Source organism: Nothobranchius furzeri, chromosome 17 (assembly GCF_043380555.1).
Source record: "Nothobranchius furzeri strain GRZ-AD chromosome 17, NfurGRZ-RIMD1, whole genome shotgun sequence".
Taxonomy (NCBI): Eukaryota; Metazoa; Chordata; class Actinopteri; order Cyprinodontiformes; family Nothobranchiidae; genus Nothobranchius; species Nothobranchius furzeri.
In genome coordinates, this window is record NC_091757.1 from 57,575,087 (window position 1) to 57,596,216 (window position 21,130).

General features: G+C 41.0%; 2 protein-coding genes across 3 annotated transcripts; one reads left to right on the forward strand and one right to left on the reverse strand.

Moving 5' to 3' along the window:
* Positions 1–276: 276 nt before the first annotated feature.
* LOC139063660 (coiled-coil domain-containing protein 158-like) lies at positions 277–9,440 on the reverse strand. Of its 2 annotated transcripts, XM_070546245.1 has the most exons (10): positions 9,218–9,440; positions 8,893–9,012; positions 7,772–7,987; positions 7,435–7,647; positions 7,185–7,353; positions 6,565–6,717; positions 6,235–6,347; positions 5,953–6,111; positions 5,748–5,840; positions 486–730 (listed from the first exon to the last, which is right to left on the reverse strand). In XM_070546245.1, the coding sequence occupies exons 1-10, from the start codon at positions 9,305–9,307 to the stop codon at positions 674–676; spliced, it is 1,383 nt and encodes a 460-aa protein (XP_070402346.1). In that variant the 5' UTR covers positions 9,308–9,440; the 3' UTR covers positions 486–673. The 2 variants fall into 2 exon arrangements, with proteins under 2 accessions (XP_070402347.1, XP_070402346.1); XM_070546246.1 differs by lacking the exon at positions 5,748–5,840 and having other exon boundaries at positions 277–730.
* On the forward strand, positions 3,199–4,567 carry LOC139063792 (uncharacterized). Its single transcript, XM_070546611.1, has 2 exons — positions 3,199–4,329; positions 4,442–4,567. Exons 1-2 carry the CDS (start codon positions 3,199–3,201, stop codon positions 4,442–4,444), a joined length of 1,134 nt encoding a protein of 377 aa, XP_070402712.1. The 3' UTR covers positions 4,445–4,567.
* Positions 9,441–21,130: the final 11,690 nt, after the last annotated feature.

Below are 21,130 nucleotides of genomic sequence, written 5' to 3' on the forward strand. Positions count from 1 at the left end.
TTATTTAAGTCCAGTTATCATCCCAAACATACATATGCAGGCCTCATCAAATCTCAGTTGCTCAGATTTCATAGAATCTGCACTAGAAATGAGGACTTTAAGGAAGCCACTAGAACACTATTCTCTGCTCTTACCAATAGGGGTTACTCCAGATCATTTCTAAGACAATGTAAAAACTCCTTTCTAGAGTCCAAACCTCCCAACACATCACCCATGTTACCATTGGTGATGACATATTCCACTTCAGCGGGTAAAATAATCTACAAAACTAAAAACAATTTTTCTAAATTCCAATCGGAAACTTCTTTACTACCAGGTTATAGGATTATTGCGGCTTATAAAAGAAACCCCAATCTAAGAGACCTTTTGGTTAAGGCCAAAGTTAAACCACTGAAAAAACAAAAGGTCAAAGGTCAAACAGAATTCTTCAAACAACAACGCTGGGTTCAAAATAAGTCAAACAGAACTGTCTATTCACTCACGCAGGTGGGTGATGTAAAAGACAAAAATTGTGTATACCTTATTTCATGCAAGGTGTGTAACACATGTTATGTGGGTGAAACATCCAACACCCTACTCACCCGCTTCACCCAACACCGGTACAATATCACCAAAAAGAAACAAACACAAACTCTTCTAGTCGGACACTTTATCCATCATGGTTGGGAAGCTCTTACAGCTTTGATTTTGGAATCCAACCCCAACTGGTCCACGGCACAACGTAGAAGAGCTGAAAGAAAATGGATACACAGATTAGGAACCTATACCCCAGGGGGTCTGAATGAAAGATAAAATCGTGACCAGCTGACCACATGCGGGAGTGTCTGTGCACAAAAAGTTTTGCTGCCTTCGGCAGCAAAACTTTTTTCACCCTACCCCAAACCTAACCTGCCAGTGGCCTCCTGCTCTTGATTGGCTGTGATCGATCTTTCAGGAAGACATTTTGACAAATTTATTTACAGATTAAGTTCATTTTCAAACACCACTTACCTGGATTTAAACACCCCACCTCACACTGCCCTAAATCTATTTAGCAGAAACATGCCAAACTCAACTTTAGTTCACAACGGGACCCAACCTACTCCCAATTCTAACCCTAACAAGGAGAATTATGTTACACTCAACTTAGATTTCCTTTTACGTCCCAACCCAAACTAAATCCTAACCCTAACCAGGAGAATTATATGTTACACTCAACTTAATTTCTTTTTAAGTCCCAACCCAAACCAAAAATCCTAACCCTAACCAGGAGAATTATATGGCAAACTTAACACAAAGTTTTCTTTAAGCCCAAACATAAATAAAAATCTAGATTTGACTAGGGGAATTTCAACCTTAGTTAGGGGTACAACCCCCCTTTCTTTTGCCTGTTTACACAATATCCTTTTTGGAATGGTTTCCATCATTTAAGGTGTCAACAGGATGATGGTTTATGTATTTTTTATTTTACTTGTAACCTTATTTTGCAGGCCAAGGGCCTGACTTTTATTGGGAAGAGACTAAAAGGTAATTGTGGTTGTTTACCGTGCTTGTATGTAGAAGTCTGAACACTTCCCAGTTTTGTCCACAAGATGGCAGCACGAGACCACATATTACATAGGAAGACGGTTTAGTGACATTTGAAACATTGCAGTCACTCTTTGAGACCCTTATGCGATTTGTATATATTTTTTAATTTAATTTTAATTTACTTGTAACTTTATTTTGCAGGCCAAGGGCCTGACTTTTATTTGGGGAGAGACTAAAAGGTAATTGTGGTGGTTTACTGTGCTTGTATGTAGAAGTCTGAACACTTCCCAGTTTTGTCCACAAGATGGCAGCACGAGACCACATATTACATAGGAAAACGGTTCAGTGACATTTGAAACATTGCAGTCACTCTTTGAGACCCTTATGCGATTTGTATATATTTTTTAATTTAATTTTAATTTACTTGTAACTTTATTTTGCAGGCCAAGGGCCTGACTTTTATTTGGGGAGAGACTAAAAGGTAATTGTGGTGGTTTACTGTGCTTGTATGTAGAAGTCTGAACACTTCTCATTTTTGTCCACAAGATGGCAGCACGAGACCACATATTACATAGGAAAACGGTTCAGTGACATTTGAAACATTGCATTCACTCTTTGAGACCCTTATGCGATTTGTATATATATTTTTAATTTAATTTTAATTTACTTGTAACTTTATTTTGCAGGCCAAGGGCCTGACTTTTATTTGGGGAGAGACTAAAAGGTAATTGTGGTGGTTTACTGTGCTTGTATGTAGAAGTCTGAACACTTCCCAGTTTTGTCCACAAGATGGCAGCACGAGACCACATATTACATAGGAAAACGGTTCAGTGACATTTGAAACATTGCAGTCACTCTTTGAGACCCTTATGCGATTTGTATATATTTTTTAATTTAATTTTAATTTACTTGTAACTTTATTTTGCAGGCCAAGGGCCTGACTTTTATTTGGGGAGAGACTAAAAGGTAATTGTGGTGGTTTACTGTGCTTGTATGTAGAAGTCTGAACACTTCTCATTTTTGTCCACAAGGTGGCAGCACAAGACCACATATTACATAGGAAAACGGTTCAGTGACATTTGAAACATTGCAGTCACTCTTTGGGACCCTGAGGTGATTTTTGAGAGCTTCAACATTTATATTGTGGTGTATTTGATTTGTGATTACATGGATAACAAGTTTATATGTGTTTGTAAATATATTATGGTTGTAATTACGGTGGTTATTAGGTTTAGCGCCCCTCTGTCCATGGGAGAGAGAGTGAGCCGGGACACTTAATTGCAGGCCACTCCCACAAAACCCATATTAGGTCCGTGCATCACAAACGGAGATACAGAAATATATTGCTGGACCAATGGCGCTTGACATGTCTAAGGATCAATTAGACACTTGCACGCAGCTCTTATATTGTTATTTGGACCTGACATTCACCTTGACAGGTCGTGTTTATGCAGTAAGCTCATAGCCTGAAGAAGACCCAGCTTGGGTCGAAACGTTGCATTTTGGGAGCTTACTATTTTGTACATAGTTCTTTTTTTGTATATATCTTAACTTTTGTTAATAAAGCACCATTGGACATTATTTCTTGAACAAACTTCTTTTCATTTTTTTACTCAGTTAGCTGCAAAGTTAGCAAGTGAGTGTCTCATAGGACTACCACCGAATCTTCTTTTCTTTTTTATCGCCACCATGGATGAGGAGTATTATAACTACTGGACGGACGACTACCAGGATGGGGACTGGACGCAGGTCCGTTACCGGAGGGGTAAACAAAGGTTTGTCCAGCAGCCCCGCCGCCAGAGGTTCCGGGACAACTCGCAGTACCCCCAGCGGCCACAATGGCGTTCTGAGTCGCAGCGCGGCCCGCGTAGACATGACTCCTATGCGGCGGCGGTCAGGTCCAGACCCGCTGGGCCCTGGCAACCAAACCGTTACTACGGACGCGATTATGATGACCGCCCATTTCAGCCCAGAGCACCTAGAGACACCAGAAGATGGGAGAAGAACCAGGGCAGATACCGACAACAATACGGTAATAAACAACAGGATCCACAACGATCAGATGATCCGGACTTTGTGGCAAAAGTCAGAGTTCTTCATAGACTGCTGAAAGCCGCACACCACCTTAAGAACGTGTCGGACGCGGACAGAAACCCGCCAGCCATACAACGTATTACGGCTCACCTGGCTACGGTTATTAAACCAGCTTCTCCCACTAACAAAACTCTGACTCTGATCGATGGCAACGCTAGGTCGTGGGCTTATAATACGGTTCTCATCCTGAAACAACACTACCAAGATGAGATGGACACAGAAAAAGATATTCTGAAAGCTTATGGGGGTGATCTTCTGGCCCCTCTGGAGATCGCAGCCAAGTGGACAAGGAGGAATCTAGGGAAAAGATTCCATTCACAAACTTTTCAGGAGGTAAGATCTTATCTACTCTCCTGCAACAACAGCGGCATGACAGCCAGAGTTACTCTTGAACCCGATCCGGTTCAAGACCCACCTACTGGGTCTCCTCCGCCGCTGGGGCGATCCACTCGAGCCACAGACACCAGGGAGATATCCACAACGACAGAGGCACCTCCATTCAACCCTGCTCGGACGACTCCTCCCCCTTCACCTCCACCTTCGCAGACCGGCGTTTCCATAGCAACGATGACGGAACCGATGACAACAAGTTGGTCCCCTCCACACACGGCTCCGACGCCAGGACCGGGACCAGAACCACAACCACAGCGCATACGGAGAGAGGCGACTACTCAACAGGACAACAAGATCCAGAAGATGCCAGCACCGATCCAAGTGCTGGCACAGGTACATCATTCACACCAGCAGCTTGCTTCTGTGAACGATTTGCAGGAGGTCATAGAAATAGAGGATTTGGATGACGCGCAGACCCAAGATCCTCTTCCTCCATCTACAACAGTAGCTGAGACCCGCCCACAACAGCATGTGATCTCACCACCAACACGGCCTGCTTTGAAACCCGCGGGCTTGCGCAGGGCCATGGAAAGAAGTACACAAAGACGACTTTCCTTCCCATATGGCCTACGATCACGTGATACACCATCGGGAGCCACAGCTTCACCCCCCACCCAGGTAAATACTGTAACCAGACACGCACACACTCGCGAGAAAGTACGAGACTGGACATTGACCCTGAAGAAAAAATATGTCATTTTGGGGGACTCTAATGTTGACAGATTTACCGGGGCTTTAATGGAGGATCTGCAGGTAGAGGCATTTCCGGGAGCAAAATGGAGTCATGTGACCGGTTTGTTTTTGAATACTGCAATTTCAGAAAATGTAGAGAGCATGATTCTTTCCTTTGGGATAAACAACAGGTGTCAGATAGACCCAAAGGCTCTGATCCTACAGGTAGCAACAGCCCTCAGAGCTGCCAGGTCAACATGCCCGAATGCTCAGGTTTACATACCAATACTCAACTTCTCCTCCGCATTACCACTCAAGGAACAAAAGACACTGACAGATTTAAATGACTACATCTCCACACTTAGCTGCTGTATTCCACCTCTGGAACAATCCAGGTTTAAGGTCCGGAAAGATAGAATCCATTGGACCCGCTTTACAGCAGCACGCATTCTCAGCCACTGGGGCATGTGGTTAAATTAAATGCAGGGTATCTGCAGGTGTAAGGGAGCCAAATTTAAGACTTTTTAAGACCTTTTTTAAGGCCACTTTGACCAAAATTAAGCTATTTTTAAAATTAAATTCAAGCTATAATTTCCAGCTATTGCCTGGAAGCGGTGCTAACCATGTATCAAATGTGGGATTAGCCATCCAGTTACCATTAAAACTGCACTTCCCCATGGCGCAAGCTCCCACTAGCTTAACCAGCTAATGTGCTCATCTAAAAATAGCCCCCTTTCACAACCAACTGAACGTGTACGGTTCCGCTTACGCCAACACCGTACACAAAAAATGCTGAACACAAACTAGAAATTCACGAAAATTTTATAGAAATAAAAGATTCTTGTTTATTGGGTCTTTGGTAATTTAAGACCTCTGGAAACTGGATTTAAGGATTATTTGTCCTTTTTAAGGATTTTCAAGGCCTTAAATTTGGAAAAGCAAATTTAAGACTTTTTAAGGACCCGCGGATACCCTGTTTTAGATAACTCGGAAAACTGGAGAGGAGATAAATCTGAATGGTTTCAAGTCGGACGGCCTTTGATTTTAAAAATAAAAACACATTTAGTGGAGAACTCTACCTTCAAGTCCAGAGCGTGTTGGAGTTTCAAACGGAAATATTCCTGCTCGCTCACTTGGAGGAAATCCTGACAGTTTGTAAAGCTTTCTGACATCTTTAGAAGTAAATAACAAAAACAGTTATTGACACTGACTGCTTTTGTTCAGAGGAGGTGGTGTTTGTTGCATTTATTGGCCAGGACGTGTTTGATTGTGTAAATATTCCACCTTGTGAAGGATTGCTTCCAGCTCATCGATCCTCTCCTTTAACTGTTGATCTTTGGAGCGAAGAGCCTTCAGTTCACCAGCGAGTTGCCTCTTCTCCTCTCTGATGAATGTGACTTCCTGGAGATGACGGTGGCTCTCCAGTTTTTGATGGCGTTTTTCCTGGAATGGAAGGAAACAAAACAAACAAGTAATGCTTTCCTAGCTTTCTGATGGATATTTCTGATTAATTAAACCACATTATGTACCATAAATGATGCAACAGACACAAATAAACGATTTAACCTGCTGCAGTTTCTCCACCTCCCCCTCCAGATGCTGGATTTTGCCCTGCAGAGAGTCGACCTGCTCTCTTCTGGCAGTGATCTCCTTCTGCATGTCCAAAGCAACCTGAAGACCTGAGAAGAGAACGTTTGGGATCATGACTTGTCAAAAGAAATCTCTATTAGCTCTCAAAGTGAAAAGACGTAGACAAGAATTTAAAACAATAAATTAAAGTTAACTGAACTTCCTGTTTACATTTGTAAGCGGTCGACTGGTATCTGTTCTCAGAGTTTTCTTCATTAAAGAGGAATTAAGGTAGCTTTAATTTTGAAACTCAAATGTGGATCAAACCGTTTCTCTCCACGCCTTGGAGGGTCCTCAGGGTGCGTCTGATCTTATCGAGCTCATCATGGGCGCCGCTCAGCTGACTCTGGAGCTTCAGCACCACACCCTGATGTTCATCATCTTTACAGCTGTGGAGCCGCTGCAGCTCTTCGTGCTCCTCTGAAATGGTGCCCACACAAACACGGGTCACATCCCAAGAAAAACCCTTTGTTCATAGAGAAAACACAAGCAGCAACAGAAGGGCTTGGTTGACAAAATAAACACACCAAAGACAGTTCTTAGCTTTTTTTAACACAGCTGGACAAAAAGATAATTCCATCTGACAAAATAAATAAATACATTCTTGAGAGCTGGACTCATTCTAGGAAAAGCGGCGTGAACTTTACTTCTTGGTAAATGGACGGCTTGACCGCTGAAGTCTCCTGGTCAGAGATATCGGAGCATTGCCACGTCTTACTTCCACTTATTTAGAAAGATGTGACATGACGTCAAACGCACACGGATGCCTCGAGGCGGCATGAGCTCATCGTTTGTGGTAATTAAACTCTAGATTTGTGGTTCAAAGCTTTTTTTGTGTGACACAAACATGAGAAAATCCTCTTTTTGATGACACACGTTGATCTTACTGGTTAAACTGGTTAACTGCACACGCTGCAGCTCCAGTTGCGTGGTGACTTGCTCCTTCTTCAGAGTCTCCTCTCCGACACACTGACTCAGCTCAGTAACAGAGGCCTGCAGCTGTCCCCTGTGACGCTCCACAGAAGCCAGGTTGGACTTCTGCTGGACCAACTCCGCCTGATCAGTCAAATTGAATCATAAAGCCAGTCAGACAGAGATGTGAACGGAAAGTCATGAAGGAAGGTGAGGGTGACTGACTCGGAGCTGCTGAATCTCCAGCTTGTGTTGGTTGAGCTGGCTGATGAGGAGGCTGTTCTCCTGCTGAAGGCTGTTAATCGTGTGTCTGTGTTGTTGTGTCATCTGGGTGCTGCTTCCCATCCGCTCTCTGTCGTTCAGCTTCAGCTGCAGGTTTACTTGCTCAGTCTGCAAAGTCCGACACCGAGTCTGAGCATCTTCCAAACTCACAAGATGCTGAGAAGAAAAAGAACATGAATTCAATGTCATCATCACTGCCAACAAACATACGACTTGCAAAAAATGAAATTGTTGGGAGAAAAAAATTAAGAGGATATCCGCACTTTTCCTGGTTTCTTACCTGCTGGGTTTGATGCTGCCTGAAGCAAAGTTCCTCCTCTTTTTCCTGCAGGAGTTTCTGGAATTTCTTCACCTCCTGGGCTTTCTGCTCCAGCAGGAATTGTGGGCAGGTTTTCTCCTCCCCAGCTTTGAATAGCTGCTCCCTGGCCACCTCCAGCTGTCCTCTCAGGATCTCGGCGTCCTCACGGAGATCAAGTTGCTGCCGCTCACAGCAGGCCTTGGAAAAAAGAGGAGAGAAATATGGTTTAGCTACAGTTAAAATGCCCCTTTGGGTATTCTACAGTTGAATGTTTGAGCCAACCTCTAACATAAGACCTGGTATTTGACTGATTATTAAACTAAACCACGACACCTGTAGACGATCTGAATGTATTTCTCTAAGTTTGAGATGAGAATTAAAGCCTAAAAACTAATGAGAGCATGGGTTAGGGTTAAGTATGCAGAGCTAAAATATAAAAAACCTTCTTGTAAGCTATAAAGTGTTCAAGTGCATATTTAGAAAAGCACGACTTCAACCATCTTGAGTTATTGTCCCAGAGCAGAGATTGTTTAAATTTGGCTGCACAGCTTTGCTCTGATGCGCGCGGCTATTTCACAAACAAACAAGGAAAGTCTGAGTCAGAAAGAAAAGCAATAAGACCCAAAGAGCCAAATCAATGCCAGAGAAGACACTGATTGAATCAGAAAAGATGCTCGATCACATGCATCAGAAAGGCAGGGATGGAGGTGAGTTGCTAAACAGCGTACAGAACAGGCAGCAGAGGAAGTATGAGATGTGTGAAGTAAATAAGTAGAGGAGAAACAGCTGATCAGAGGCCTGGCGCCAAGATCAGCTGAAGTACCAGGATGTGGTCCACATTTGGATTTGTTTAAAGATTTTGCAGGTTTTTTTGTTGTTATTGCTTAAACGTAATCAACCTTGTTTGTGAAATTATAATAAACAAATATCAGTACAGTAAGAATTCACACTTTTAGCATCTCAGAAAGTTTAGATTTGTACTGACGCGCCCTCTGAAGACATCCATAGCCACTGAAGCATCTACTGAAAACTAGAAGCAGATGTTGAGGATGGTGGCCCAGGAGAAACACGGGATTGTGGGTAAACATTCCTCACTAAAGCACCTTATGTTGACCGAGTTGGGACTGAAGGTCTTTTGCCTGCTGAAGAGATCGTTCTCTTTCCCTCCAAGAGCTAAAGAGGTGAGTCTCAGTTTCAAGGATCTTCTTTTCCAGATAACAAACCTGCAACATCCAATAAGAATCCCAAATCAAATACAGAAGGAGTCCTTCTGGCATTAGAAGTGTTTACTTGACTAACAACTCCAGCACAGTTGTTTCAAGTTTCAGAAACATGCTAACTGTTAGGCTAGCTTTAATTTACTGACATTTAAATGAAGTAAAGACAAGACAGGTGTCAATAAGAAGGTAGAAACCAGTGCAGGTTTACCTTATCTTTGTAGCTGGACAGGGTTGACTGGAGTTCACTGATCTGACACTGGTGCAGTGATGTCTGCCTTTCTGTCACTTTTCTAAACATACCAGGGTATATACAGCAATCCTTAAGTAAAATTTACTACTTTTTAATACTTTTTTTTACTACCTTCAGAATTTTTTTGAAACCATCACAACACTAAATTGCAAGTGTTAATCAGCGACCTATTTACACATATTTTAACATATATAACATACAAAAAGAATAGACTTAGAGACTCACTGATGTTGACAACATATTGCACATATTTATTTTACTTAGAAAATAAGCCAGGCACTTCTTTTCAGCAGTTCAGACAGTTGACCACAAGGCCTGAAATGATGCACAACGACCACTGAATATGACGTCATCATTATGTGACCGGATATGCTAAAGTAGGGCTGCTCGAATATGGCGAAAACAATAATCACGATTATTGTGACTGAAATTGAGTTCTCGATTATTTAAGACGATTTTTCAATTTATGTAGATTTTTATTTTTTTATTTTTATTCAGTCATAAAACTGCTCAGGGCACAATCAGGGCAAAAATAAACAAGAAACAAGATGATCACTAAAATAACTCCTGATTCCCAGTATAAAAAGACCAATATACTTATAGCTCATAGTTTATGACCCAAGGGCTGTAGACCTTGGTTTAACTCATTTAAGTCTAACCAGTACAGACCCAAATACCAATATCTTGCAAATACTGACAGCAAGAATTATACAGTGGCATTTATAACAAATACATGCAAATTGCTGTTCACTAAATGTTGCATAACATTTATTGAGTCGTGTCAAGGTGCTGTAGGAGAGTGCACTAGCACCATGTCCTCAGAGAGATTAGTTATTATTTATCAGCGTGAGGAACTTATTTCTAACTTATTTATAAACTATTTATTTACAAGTCCATCCGTTAATGTAATAATTGTCCCAATCACAGCTGCACCCCCACCCCCCAACCCGGTCTCACAGCAATCAGTGGCAAGCTGCACGTGTGTTTAGCACGCCGCACGCGCACATTTAGCCGTTTTTAGCGGCTCAGGAGTCCGCAGGTGCGGTGTGTGTCACTCACTCTGGTTACTCCATCAGAGAGCCGGCTCTGAGAGCCGTTTCTTTAGCGACTGACACATCACTACATCATTCCCTTTCCTAATGTCCTGAAGAACGGTCCGGAGCGCAGGCGGAGTGTTTAGCTAACCTGCAGGAAATGTCGACGACAGTTATCCAGAAAGTAGCTAAGGGTTACCAGAGATGTTTCTGAGGTGTTCGCTAGGTACTTTTAAGATTTAAAAAGTCAAGAAGGGGGTCTGAGAAGCTGTTAGAAATAGCGTCAAAGTCGCCAAGTTAACTTGGCAACACTGGGAGGAGCGCTTCATTTGCAACTCAAGACAGCGCAAGTGGGAGGAGCAAATAATCGGCTTGTTTTGTTTTTATAATCGTTCAAAACATTTCATTCGGAATATATTTCTATGTCGATGTTCAGAATACGACATCTGATAGTCTGAAAAAAAATAATACCTAATTTGGAAAAAATAATACCTCTGAGACCAAATTTAACACTTTTAATGGCCTTAAATTTGACTATTTTTATTTATCACTTTTTAATACTTTTTAAAACCCCGCGGACACCCTGTAAATGGCCCAGTGAGCCTGCCTCAGCAGGATGGGCATGGAAGTATTGTAAATAGTAATATTTGCAATTTGTCCAAACACTTTGTTCTTTCTGGGGCACAAACATCACTTTTGAACAGAGGTCTGACCTTTATCCCATCACAGGTCAGAACTAAACCTCGAGATATCAGAAATCAAATCAGATACGATTTGCAGATTTATCATAGAAGGATGCAGCTGGCAATCCATTTTGCAGATCAGGAGCACAGCACAAGGAGTACACAGAAAAAACCATTCACTCCACAGTCACAATGGACTCCTCCAGCTGGCTCTCTCCCGCCAGAGGTCAAAACTCTAGTAGACAGGGACCTCAGTTATTTTGATCATGTTTTTCATCTTATTCAACCCAGACCCAATTTGAGTGAGACAGAAACTGAGGCTCTGACACAATTAGCCCAGAACAACAACATTGTTATAAAACCAGCTGATAAAGGCTGTTCGATTGTCATAATGGACAGAGAGCAATATCTGTGGGAGGGCAATAGACAATTATTAGATACCAATTATTATAGGAAATTGGACAAACCCATAGCACCTGAAACCATTCCTATGGTGGCCAAAATAGTTCATAATCTACATCAAAAGAAATTCATTGATGCAAAGCAGAGGAACTATTTATTAGGCTCTTCAAAACCCAGAATCAGAAGGTTTTACCTATTACCTAAAATTCATAAGGAACCACAGAAATGGAGCAAACCACGGGAGATTCCTCCCGGGCGACCCATCGTATCAGATTGCAGTTCTGAAACCTACCAGACTGCAGAATTTCTGGACTATTATTTAACACCCTTGTCCATATTACACCCGAGCTACGTCAAAGACACTTATGATTTTGTGGAAAAAATTAAAAAGATTGCCCTCCCCGAAAATTGCATTCTCTTCACCATGGATGTCGACAGCCTTTATACCAATATTGATATTACAGAAGGCATTACTGCCGTCAAAAACATATTACTTAAATACCCCAACGCTAGGAGACCGGATAAAGAAATAATTCAATTGTTAGACATAAATCTAAGGCGGAATGATTTTGAATTCAACGGGAATTTTTTCTTGCAAATTAAAGGCACGGCCATGGGCAAAAAGTTTGCACCAGCATATGCCAACATTTTTATGGCTCAATGGGAGGCTGAGGCACTTCACCGATGCCCCAAAAAACCTCTCCATTATTTTAGGTATTTGGATGATGTGTGGGGGGTTTGGACCTACTCACAAGAAGACTTCCAATTGTTCCTCCAGACCCTTAACTCACATAACCCATCTATTACACTCAAGGCCAGTAGCAATATTATCTCTGTGGATTTTCTGGACACGACAACATTTAAAGGGCCATCTTTTGCAATCACACACAGGTTAGATCTTAAGGTTTATTTTAAACCCACAGATACACATGCCTTATTATTTAAGTCCAGTTATCATCCCAAACATACATATGCAGGCCTCATCAAATCTCAGTTGCTCAGATTTCATAGAATCTGCACTAGAAATGAGGACTTTAAGGAAGCTACTAGAACACTATTCTCTGCTCTTACCAATAGGGGTTACTCCAGATCATTTCTAAGACAATGTAAAAACTCCTTTCTAGAGTCCAAACCTCCCAACACATCACCCATGTTACCATTGGTGATGACATATTCCACTTCAGCGGGTAAAATAATCTACAAAACTAAAAACAATTTTTCTAAATTCCAATCGGAAACTTCTTTACTACCAGGTTATAGGATTATTGCGGCTTATAAAAGAAACCCCAATCTAAGAGACCTTTTGGTTAAGGCCAAAGTTAAACCACTGAAAAAACAAAAGGTCAAAGGTCAAACAGAATTCTTCAAACAACAACGCTGGGTTCAAAATAAGTCGGACAGAACTGTCTATTCACTCACGCAGGTGGGTGATGTAAAAGACAAAAATTGTGTATACCTTATTTCATGCAAGGTGTGTAACACATGTTATGTGGGTGAAACATCCAACACCCTACTCACCCGCTTCACCCAACACCGGTACAATATCACCAAAAAGAAACAAATACAAACTCTTCTAGTCGGACACTTTATCCATCATGGTTGGGAAGCTCTTACAGCTTTGATTTTGGAATCCAACCCCAACTGGTCCACGGCACAACGTAGAAGAGCTGAAAGAAAATGGATTCACAGATTAGGAACCTATACCCCAGGGGGTCTGAATGAAAGATAAAATCGTGACCAGCTGACCACATGCGGGAGTGTCTGTGCACAAAAAGTTTTGCTGCCTTTGGCAGCAAAACTTTTTTCACCCTACCCCAAACCTAACCCTAACCCTAACCCTAACCCTACCTTATAAATATCAAGTCATTCTGATGGTGCTTTCCAATAAAAAGGCCTTTTTAAATTGCCCATATACGACCTAACTTTCAGCGATTTCAAAATGCTCTAAAATGGAAAATTGCTGTTTCCACTGGGTCATTCCTCTTTAGATCAACAGTATACAACCCCACATTGATACCATATCAGTATCAAGTCATTCTGATGGTGCTTTCCAAAATAAAGGCCTTTTTAAATTGCCCATATACGACAAAACTTTCAGTGATTTCAAAATGCTCTAAAATGGAAAATTGCTGTTTCCACTGGATCATTCCACTTTAGATCAACAGTATACAACTCCACAGTGATACCATATGAATATCAAGTCATTCTGATGGTGCTTTCCAAAATAAAGGCCTTTTTAAATTGCCCATATACGACCAAACTTTCAGTGATGTCAAAATGCTCTAAAATGGAAAATTGCTATTTCCACTGGGTCCTTCCACTTTAGATCAACAGTATACAACCCCACAGTGATACCATATCAATATCCAGTCATTCTGATGGTGCTTTCCAAAATAAAGGCCTTTTTAAATTGCCCATATACGACCAAACTTTCATTGATTTCAAAATGCTCTAAAATGGAAAATTGCTGTTTCCCCTGGGTCATTCCACTTTAGATCAACAGTATACAACCCCACAGTGATACCATATCAGTATCAAAACATTCTGATGGTGTTTTCCAAAATAAAGGCCTTTTTAAATTGTTCATAGATGACCAAATTTTCAGTGATTTCAAAATGCTCTAAAATGGAAAATTGCTGTTTCCACTGGGTCATTCCACTTTAGATCAACAGTATACAACCCCACAGTGAAACCATACCAGTATCAAGTCATTCTGATGGTGCTTTCCAAAATAAAGGCCTTTTTAAATTGCCCATATACTACCAAATTGTCAGTGATTTCAAAATGCTCTAAAATGGAAAATTGCTGTTTCCACTGGGTCATTCCACTTTCGATCAACAGTATACAACCCCACAGTGATACCATATCAATATCAAGTCATTCTGATGGTGCTTTCCAAAATAAAGGCCTTTTTAAATTGCCCATATACGACCAAACTGTCAGTGTTTTCAAAATGCTCTAAAATGAAAAATTGCTGTTTCCACTTGGTTATTCCACTTTAGATCAACAGTATAGCACCCCACAGTGATACCATATCAGTATCAAGTCATTCTGATGGTGCCTTCCAAAATAAAGGCCTTTTTAAATTGCCCATAGACGACCAAACTTTCAGTTATTTCAAAATGCTCTAAAATGGAAAATTGCTGTTTCCACTGGGTAATTTCCACTTTAGATCAACAGTATACAACCCCACAGTGAAACCATATCAGTATCAAGTCATTCTGATGGTGCTTTCCAAAATAAAGGCCTTTTTAAATTGCCCATATACGACCAAACTTTCAGTGATTTCAAAATGCTCTAAAATGGAACATTGCTGTTTCCACTGGGTCTTTCCACTTTAGATCAACAGTATAGCACCCCACAGTGATACCTTATCAGTATCAAGTCATTCTGATGGTTTTTTCCAAAATAAAGGCCTTTTTAAATTGCCCATATACCACCAAACTTTCAGTGATTTCAAACTGCTCTAAAATGGAAAATTGCTGTTTCCACTGGGTCATTCCACTTTCGATCAACAGTATACAACCCCACAGTGATACCATATCAATATCAAGTCATTCTGATGGTGCTTTCCAAAATAAAGGCCTTTTTAAATTGCCCATATACGACTAAACTGTTAGTGATTTCAAAATGCTCTAAAATGGAAAATTGCTGTTTCCACTGGGTCATTCCACTTTAGATCAACAGTATACAACCCCACAGTGATACCATATCAATATCAAGTCATTCTGATGGTGCTTTCCAAAATAAAGGCCTTTTTAAATTGCCCATAGACGACCAAACTTTCAGTGATTTCAAAATGCTCTAAAATGGACAATTGCGGTTTCCACTGGGTCATTTCACTGTATATCAACAGTATACAACCCCACAGAGATACTATATCAATATCAAGTCATTATGATGGTGCTTTCCAAAATAAAGGCCTTTTAAAATTGCCCATATACGACCAAATTGTCTTTGATTTCAAAATGCTGTAAAATGGAAAATTGCTGTTTCCACTGGGTTATGCAACTTTAAATCAACAGTATAGCACCCCACAGTGATACTATATCAGTATCAAGGCATTCAGATGGTGCCTTCCAAAATAAAGGCCTTTTTAAATTGCCCATATACGACAAAACTTTCAGTGATTTCAAAATGCTCTAAAATGGAAAATTGCTGTTTCCACTGGGTCGTTCCACTTTAGATCAACAGTATACAACCCCACAGTGAAACCATATCAGTATCAAGTCATTCTGATGGTTTTTTCCAAAATAAAGGCCTTTTTAAATTGCCCATATACGACAAAACTTTCAGTGATTTCAAAATGCTCTAAAATAGAAAATTGCTGTTTCCACACAGGGTAACACTAACCCTAACCCTACCCTTGACCCTGACCCTGACCCTAACCCTAACCCCACCATTGTTCACGGAGCAAGGGTTACTTGGAGTCTTAAACGTAGGACAGCTGGACGGGCGCTTTATCACGTAAGAGAACTTCGCTGGAGCCCGAACACGGCATTATCTACAGGTAGGACGCTGCTCTGGTTTCATATAACACGACAATGTGAGCTTGGAGACACAATAACTGAAACGATTGTTCTGTGACGGTTCAGATGAGGAGTCGTGTATAGTTTTAATATTCCAGCGATTGGTGGGAGCTTTAATCACAGGACGACTGATTTTGGGACGGAATACGGAGCATTTGTTTAGAGCGCTAATTATTGACTGGGCTCCGATCATAACGGAACCGACCGGAGGTTGAACGGGCAATTACTCACAGACTACTTTGATCGGAGTGTTCACGGAGCAAGGGTTATCTGGAGTCTTAAACGTTGGACAGCTGGACGGGCGTTTTAACACGTAAGAGAACTTCGCAGGAGCCCGAACACGGCATTATCTACAGGTAGGATGCTGCTCTGGTTTCATATAACACGACAATGTGAGGTTGGAGACATAATAGCTGAAACGATTGTGTCATTAGCTCTGTACAGCATTGCTGTGGTTTTATTAGGTTATAAGCTGAGGTTTTTTTTCCCTAAACTGACTGTGGTCAAGACTCATTACATATCCTAATACTCCGGGAAGATGGGTCTGTTAAAGGCAGTGACAATTAATCACCAGATTGTTTTTACAAGTAAAAGTCATTACTTTCTGTGTTAATCCTCTTTAGGTCATGATTACAGAAAGGCGCTGAATTTTATTACTCTTTAACTTCAGCTCACTTTTACGATGTCTGTAGATTGGTTAGTAAAAAGGAATAAAAAGGTATGATGAATGACTGAGTGAATGAATGGCTGTTTACAACAAGAAAGGGTTTTGCAACTTGATTTGCTTATTTTAAAGAAGCACCAATGGTGAATTTAGGATTTACTTTAACAATAGCTTTCTGAAATGAATCATAAAAAAGAACTTGAGGATTAAAACGATCCAATTACTAGATGGACACAAAATAACACAAATAAATGGCTAAATAAACAAATATTGACAGCAATACAATATTTAATAAATAAATAATAACCAACAAAAAAGACGAATATGGTTCTCGGAGCTGGCCATAAATCCATTTTGGATGTTTTTCAAAATTTAATCTGTGACACACAGCTGGACTTGATTGATCCTTGCTGGGCCACCTAGGGGGAGGGTGTCTAGTGGTGACAGCCGAAACACCCTAAGATCCCTAAGACACTACTGATGATGTGTCAAATTTTTAAAACAAAGGTGATTTATCCAAATTTCCACTGCCTTGTACACTAATTTTAAACATCCAATCCTAAACCCTTAACCGCAATCAACATGATTCTTCTCCCCTCCTTGCTTTTACAGAAATTATGATCCTTTAATGTCATTTCACATTGAAAGAAACTAAATGGCAATGATATTTTATGTTGGGTTTCTTTATATTTGTATGATGATGCCTTTTTGAGCCCTAAAGATGCCTAATTGGTGTTAGTAAACTCTCTGGATTTGCCCAAGTGACGCTGTATTTTCCCCGATGCTGTTTATTTATTTTACATTCTAATTATAAAAGCTGGACCATGACTAAACTTTAATTGTTTAGTCCTGATAAGGTTACGAACAATGTTTTGAATTATGGAGGTTTGTTAGTGCCACCTACCCACCTTAATTTTAGCCTCTAACCCTAAGCTCCAGCTCTAACCCTAAGGTCCGTGGGTCTAGTACGTGATTACATTAGTCTCTACCGGTATGTTTACTAGTCTCCTACCCAACCTCCGCCTAAAATCTAACCCTCACCCTAAAACCCAACTCTGACCCTAAGGTCCGTGGGTTTAATGCGTGATTACATTAGTCTCTACCTGTATGTTTACTAGTCTCCTACTCACCCTACACCTAAAATCTAACCCTCACCCTCAATCCCAATTCTAACCCTAAGATCCGTGGGTCTAATACGTGATTGCATTATTCTCTACCTTTATGTTTACTAGTCACCTACACGCCCTATACCTAAAATCTAGCCCTCACCTTAAAACAGACTCTTGTTAGAAGTGTAGTTGGCACCACACTAGAAACCATTTTGTTCTCTGTCTCACCTCTTTTCCTCTCCCATTCCCTCTCCTACACTTTCGAGAGGGAATTGGGGGAGCCAGGTTTAGCCAACTCCGGCTCAGTTGTGGTTGAGCGTAACTCTACGACACGACTTCTGTTACCTGGTTTCTACCAGTTCCTTTTCCACTCTTCTTTTTCCACTCTGGTTTTCTCTTCTTTTCCTCTTGGTCTCTATTCTGTTCTTCTTCTCGTCTTTTCTTTATTCTGTCCATTCTCTTTTTTCTACTTTGCTCTTTTACTTTTCATTGATACGAACCAACAACTGGAGGGGGGTTCTAGAGTGACACGCGACGGCCCGTGCATTGCCAGTGACTCCCTATTCAACTGTTTCGGTTAATCTACTGATTCAGGGGGAACTCACTGAGATTTATCTACTCTATCTACTCCACCTAACTCTAACCCTGACCCCTTGGGACTGGTTACGGCTATGATAAAGATAACCTGTTTAAATTAAGGATAAACATGTACAGTTATACTGTAACATTATATAGGGCCGAATTATTACACCCGAGCGGGGTCTTCACCACACAGGGGCTGGATTTTACGATTAATTACACTTACATAGGTCCATTATTACAAAGGAAGGCGCTATTGTGTAATATTCTATATGGTAACACATGATATAGGGTAATAATAGATACAAAACTTCTAATAAGTCATGGTCGAATTATCACGCCTGAACGGTATCTCAACTACACAGGGGCTGGATTTTACGATGGCCTACACTTACATAGGTCCATTATTACAAAGGAAGGGGTTATCGTTTATATTCTATACTGTAATATTATATGGGGTAATAACGGATACAAACATTCTAATGCATCATGACGATACTGTCACCCTTTGGACCGGTTAGAGCCATGATAGAGATGACCTGTTTAAATTACAGATAAAGCAGGTACAGACCTTTACTTAGAAGTGTAGTTGAGACCACACTACAAAACATTATGTTCTCCCTCTCACCTCTTTTACTCTCCCATTTCCTCTCCTACAATTAGGAGGAGGAATTGGGGGAGCCAGGTTAAGCCTAGTCCGGCTCAGTTGTGGTTGACCGTAATACCATGGCGCCACCTCTGTTACCTGGTCTCTACCAATCCCCCCCCCCTTTTCCTTTCTTCTTTTCCTCTATTCTGTTCTTTTTCTCGTTTTTTCCTTACTTTGTTCTTTCATTTTTCTCTACTCTGCTCTTTTACTCTTCGTTGATACGACCCAACAACTGGAGGGGAGTTCTTGAGTGACATGCGGCGGCCCATGCACTGCCAGTGAATCCCTAATTCAAACTGTTTCGGTCAATGGACTGATTCAGGGGGATCTCACTGAGATTCATCCACTCTACCTAACCCAAAAACATCTGGTTTCAATGTAAATATGACCTACAAAATTACCATAGGAGGATCAAATTAGCCCTATATTATAAAAATAAACCCAATCTGAAAGGCCAGAAAAAGCCATTCACAATTAGATCTAATTGGACATCAGCCATGGGGCTACTCCCACCTGAAACAACTAACCTGATTAACTCTGACACTGAGAGACTCAAAAAAGTGGCATACAGGCCTCCATCCACCAATAATCTTAACTTGGAGGAAAGAAAAGCGATTAAAGAGCTAGCTGACAATCCGGACATAGACATAAAACCAGCGGATAAAGGGAGTGCCATCGTAATTATGGATAAAAGCCAATATTTAAAAGAAGGATACAGGCAATTAAGGGATAAAGTTTATTACTCTAAGCTCACAAAACCAATTTACCCAGAAACCAGACCGATGGTAACCCAAATTGTCAATAAATTAAAGGAAAAAAGATTCATAGATGCGAAGCAACATACTTACCTGCTGGGTTCCTCCCAACCGAGGGCAAGGTTATTCTATATGCTGCCAAAGATCCACGAGGATCCAGCTAAGTGGAGCACACCGTATGAGATCCCTGCAGGGAGGCCCATTGTTTCAGACTGTGACAGCGAAACTTACTACACAGCTGAATCCATTGATTTTCACCTGAATCCTTTGTCCAGGAGACATGAGTCATACATTAAAGACACGTAGGACTTTGTTGCTAAAATTAAAAGTTTGAAATTACCAGAGGGTGCCATCCTGTTCACAATGGATGTTGAGAGTTTATGTACCAATATTGACATCCAGGAGGGGCTCGATGCAATCAAGAGAGCTTTTTTCAAATATCCAGACAGCAGACGCCCCGACAGAGAGCTGTTACAGCTGCTTGAAATTAACCTGAGAAGGAATGACTTTGAATTCAATGGGGAGTGGTTTCTGCAGATTAAAGGTACGGCAATGGGCAAGAAATTTGCCCCAGCTTATGCCAATATTTTCATGGCAGAATGGGAAACAACTGCATTGATGAAATGTGACAAGAAACCTTCAGCATATTACAGGTTTTTGGATGATGTCTGGGGTGTTTGGCCACATGGGGAACAGGAGTTTGAGGATTTCCTGACAACTCTGAACAGCCACAACCAGTCAATCAAACTTAAGGCCCCAACAAGCCCTGATTCAGTGGATTTCTTAGACACAACCACATTTAAAGGGAAGGATTTCAGCTCCTCCCACACATTGGATGTTAAAGTCTTCTTTAAGCCCACTGACACTCATGCTTTGCTCCACAAAACAAGCTTCCATCCTAAACACACCTTTGCTGGCATAATTAAGTCACAGCTGCTGAGGTTTCGCAGAATCTGCACACAGAAGAGTGATTTCCAGGCCAAGAGAATTCTATTCTCCGCTTTGTCCACCAGAGGGTACTGTCGTACCTTTTTAAGAAAGGCGCACAGAACGTTTTTGGAGAAAAAACCTATTAATGTCACCACAATTACCCCTTGTGATCCCATATACACCACAAATGTTGGGCTGCATCAGATGTGTCAAGAGGAATTTTCAGACACTGGTCGAAACAACAAGGATGCTCACAGATCATGAAGTGCTGGCTGCCTACAGGAGGAACAAAAATCTGAAAGACTATTTAGTTAAGCCTAAACTAAAGCCGACAACCAGAACCAAATCTAGAGATTTGGGGGAATTTTTCAAGCACAAACAATGGATCTGATGTGAAGCCTTTTGAACCAACAAAGCTTTACAATCCAATTGTATTGAGAAAAGGTTCAAGGTTCGATGCTTCAAAACTCTATGAGGACATCTGCTGGTAAATGTTTGTATTTCATTGTATTGTCAGCCAATTCTACTGAAAATGAA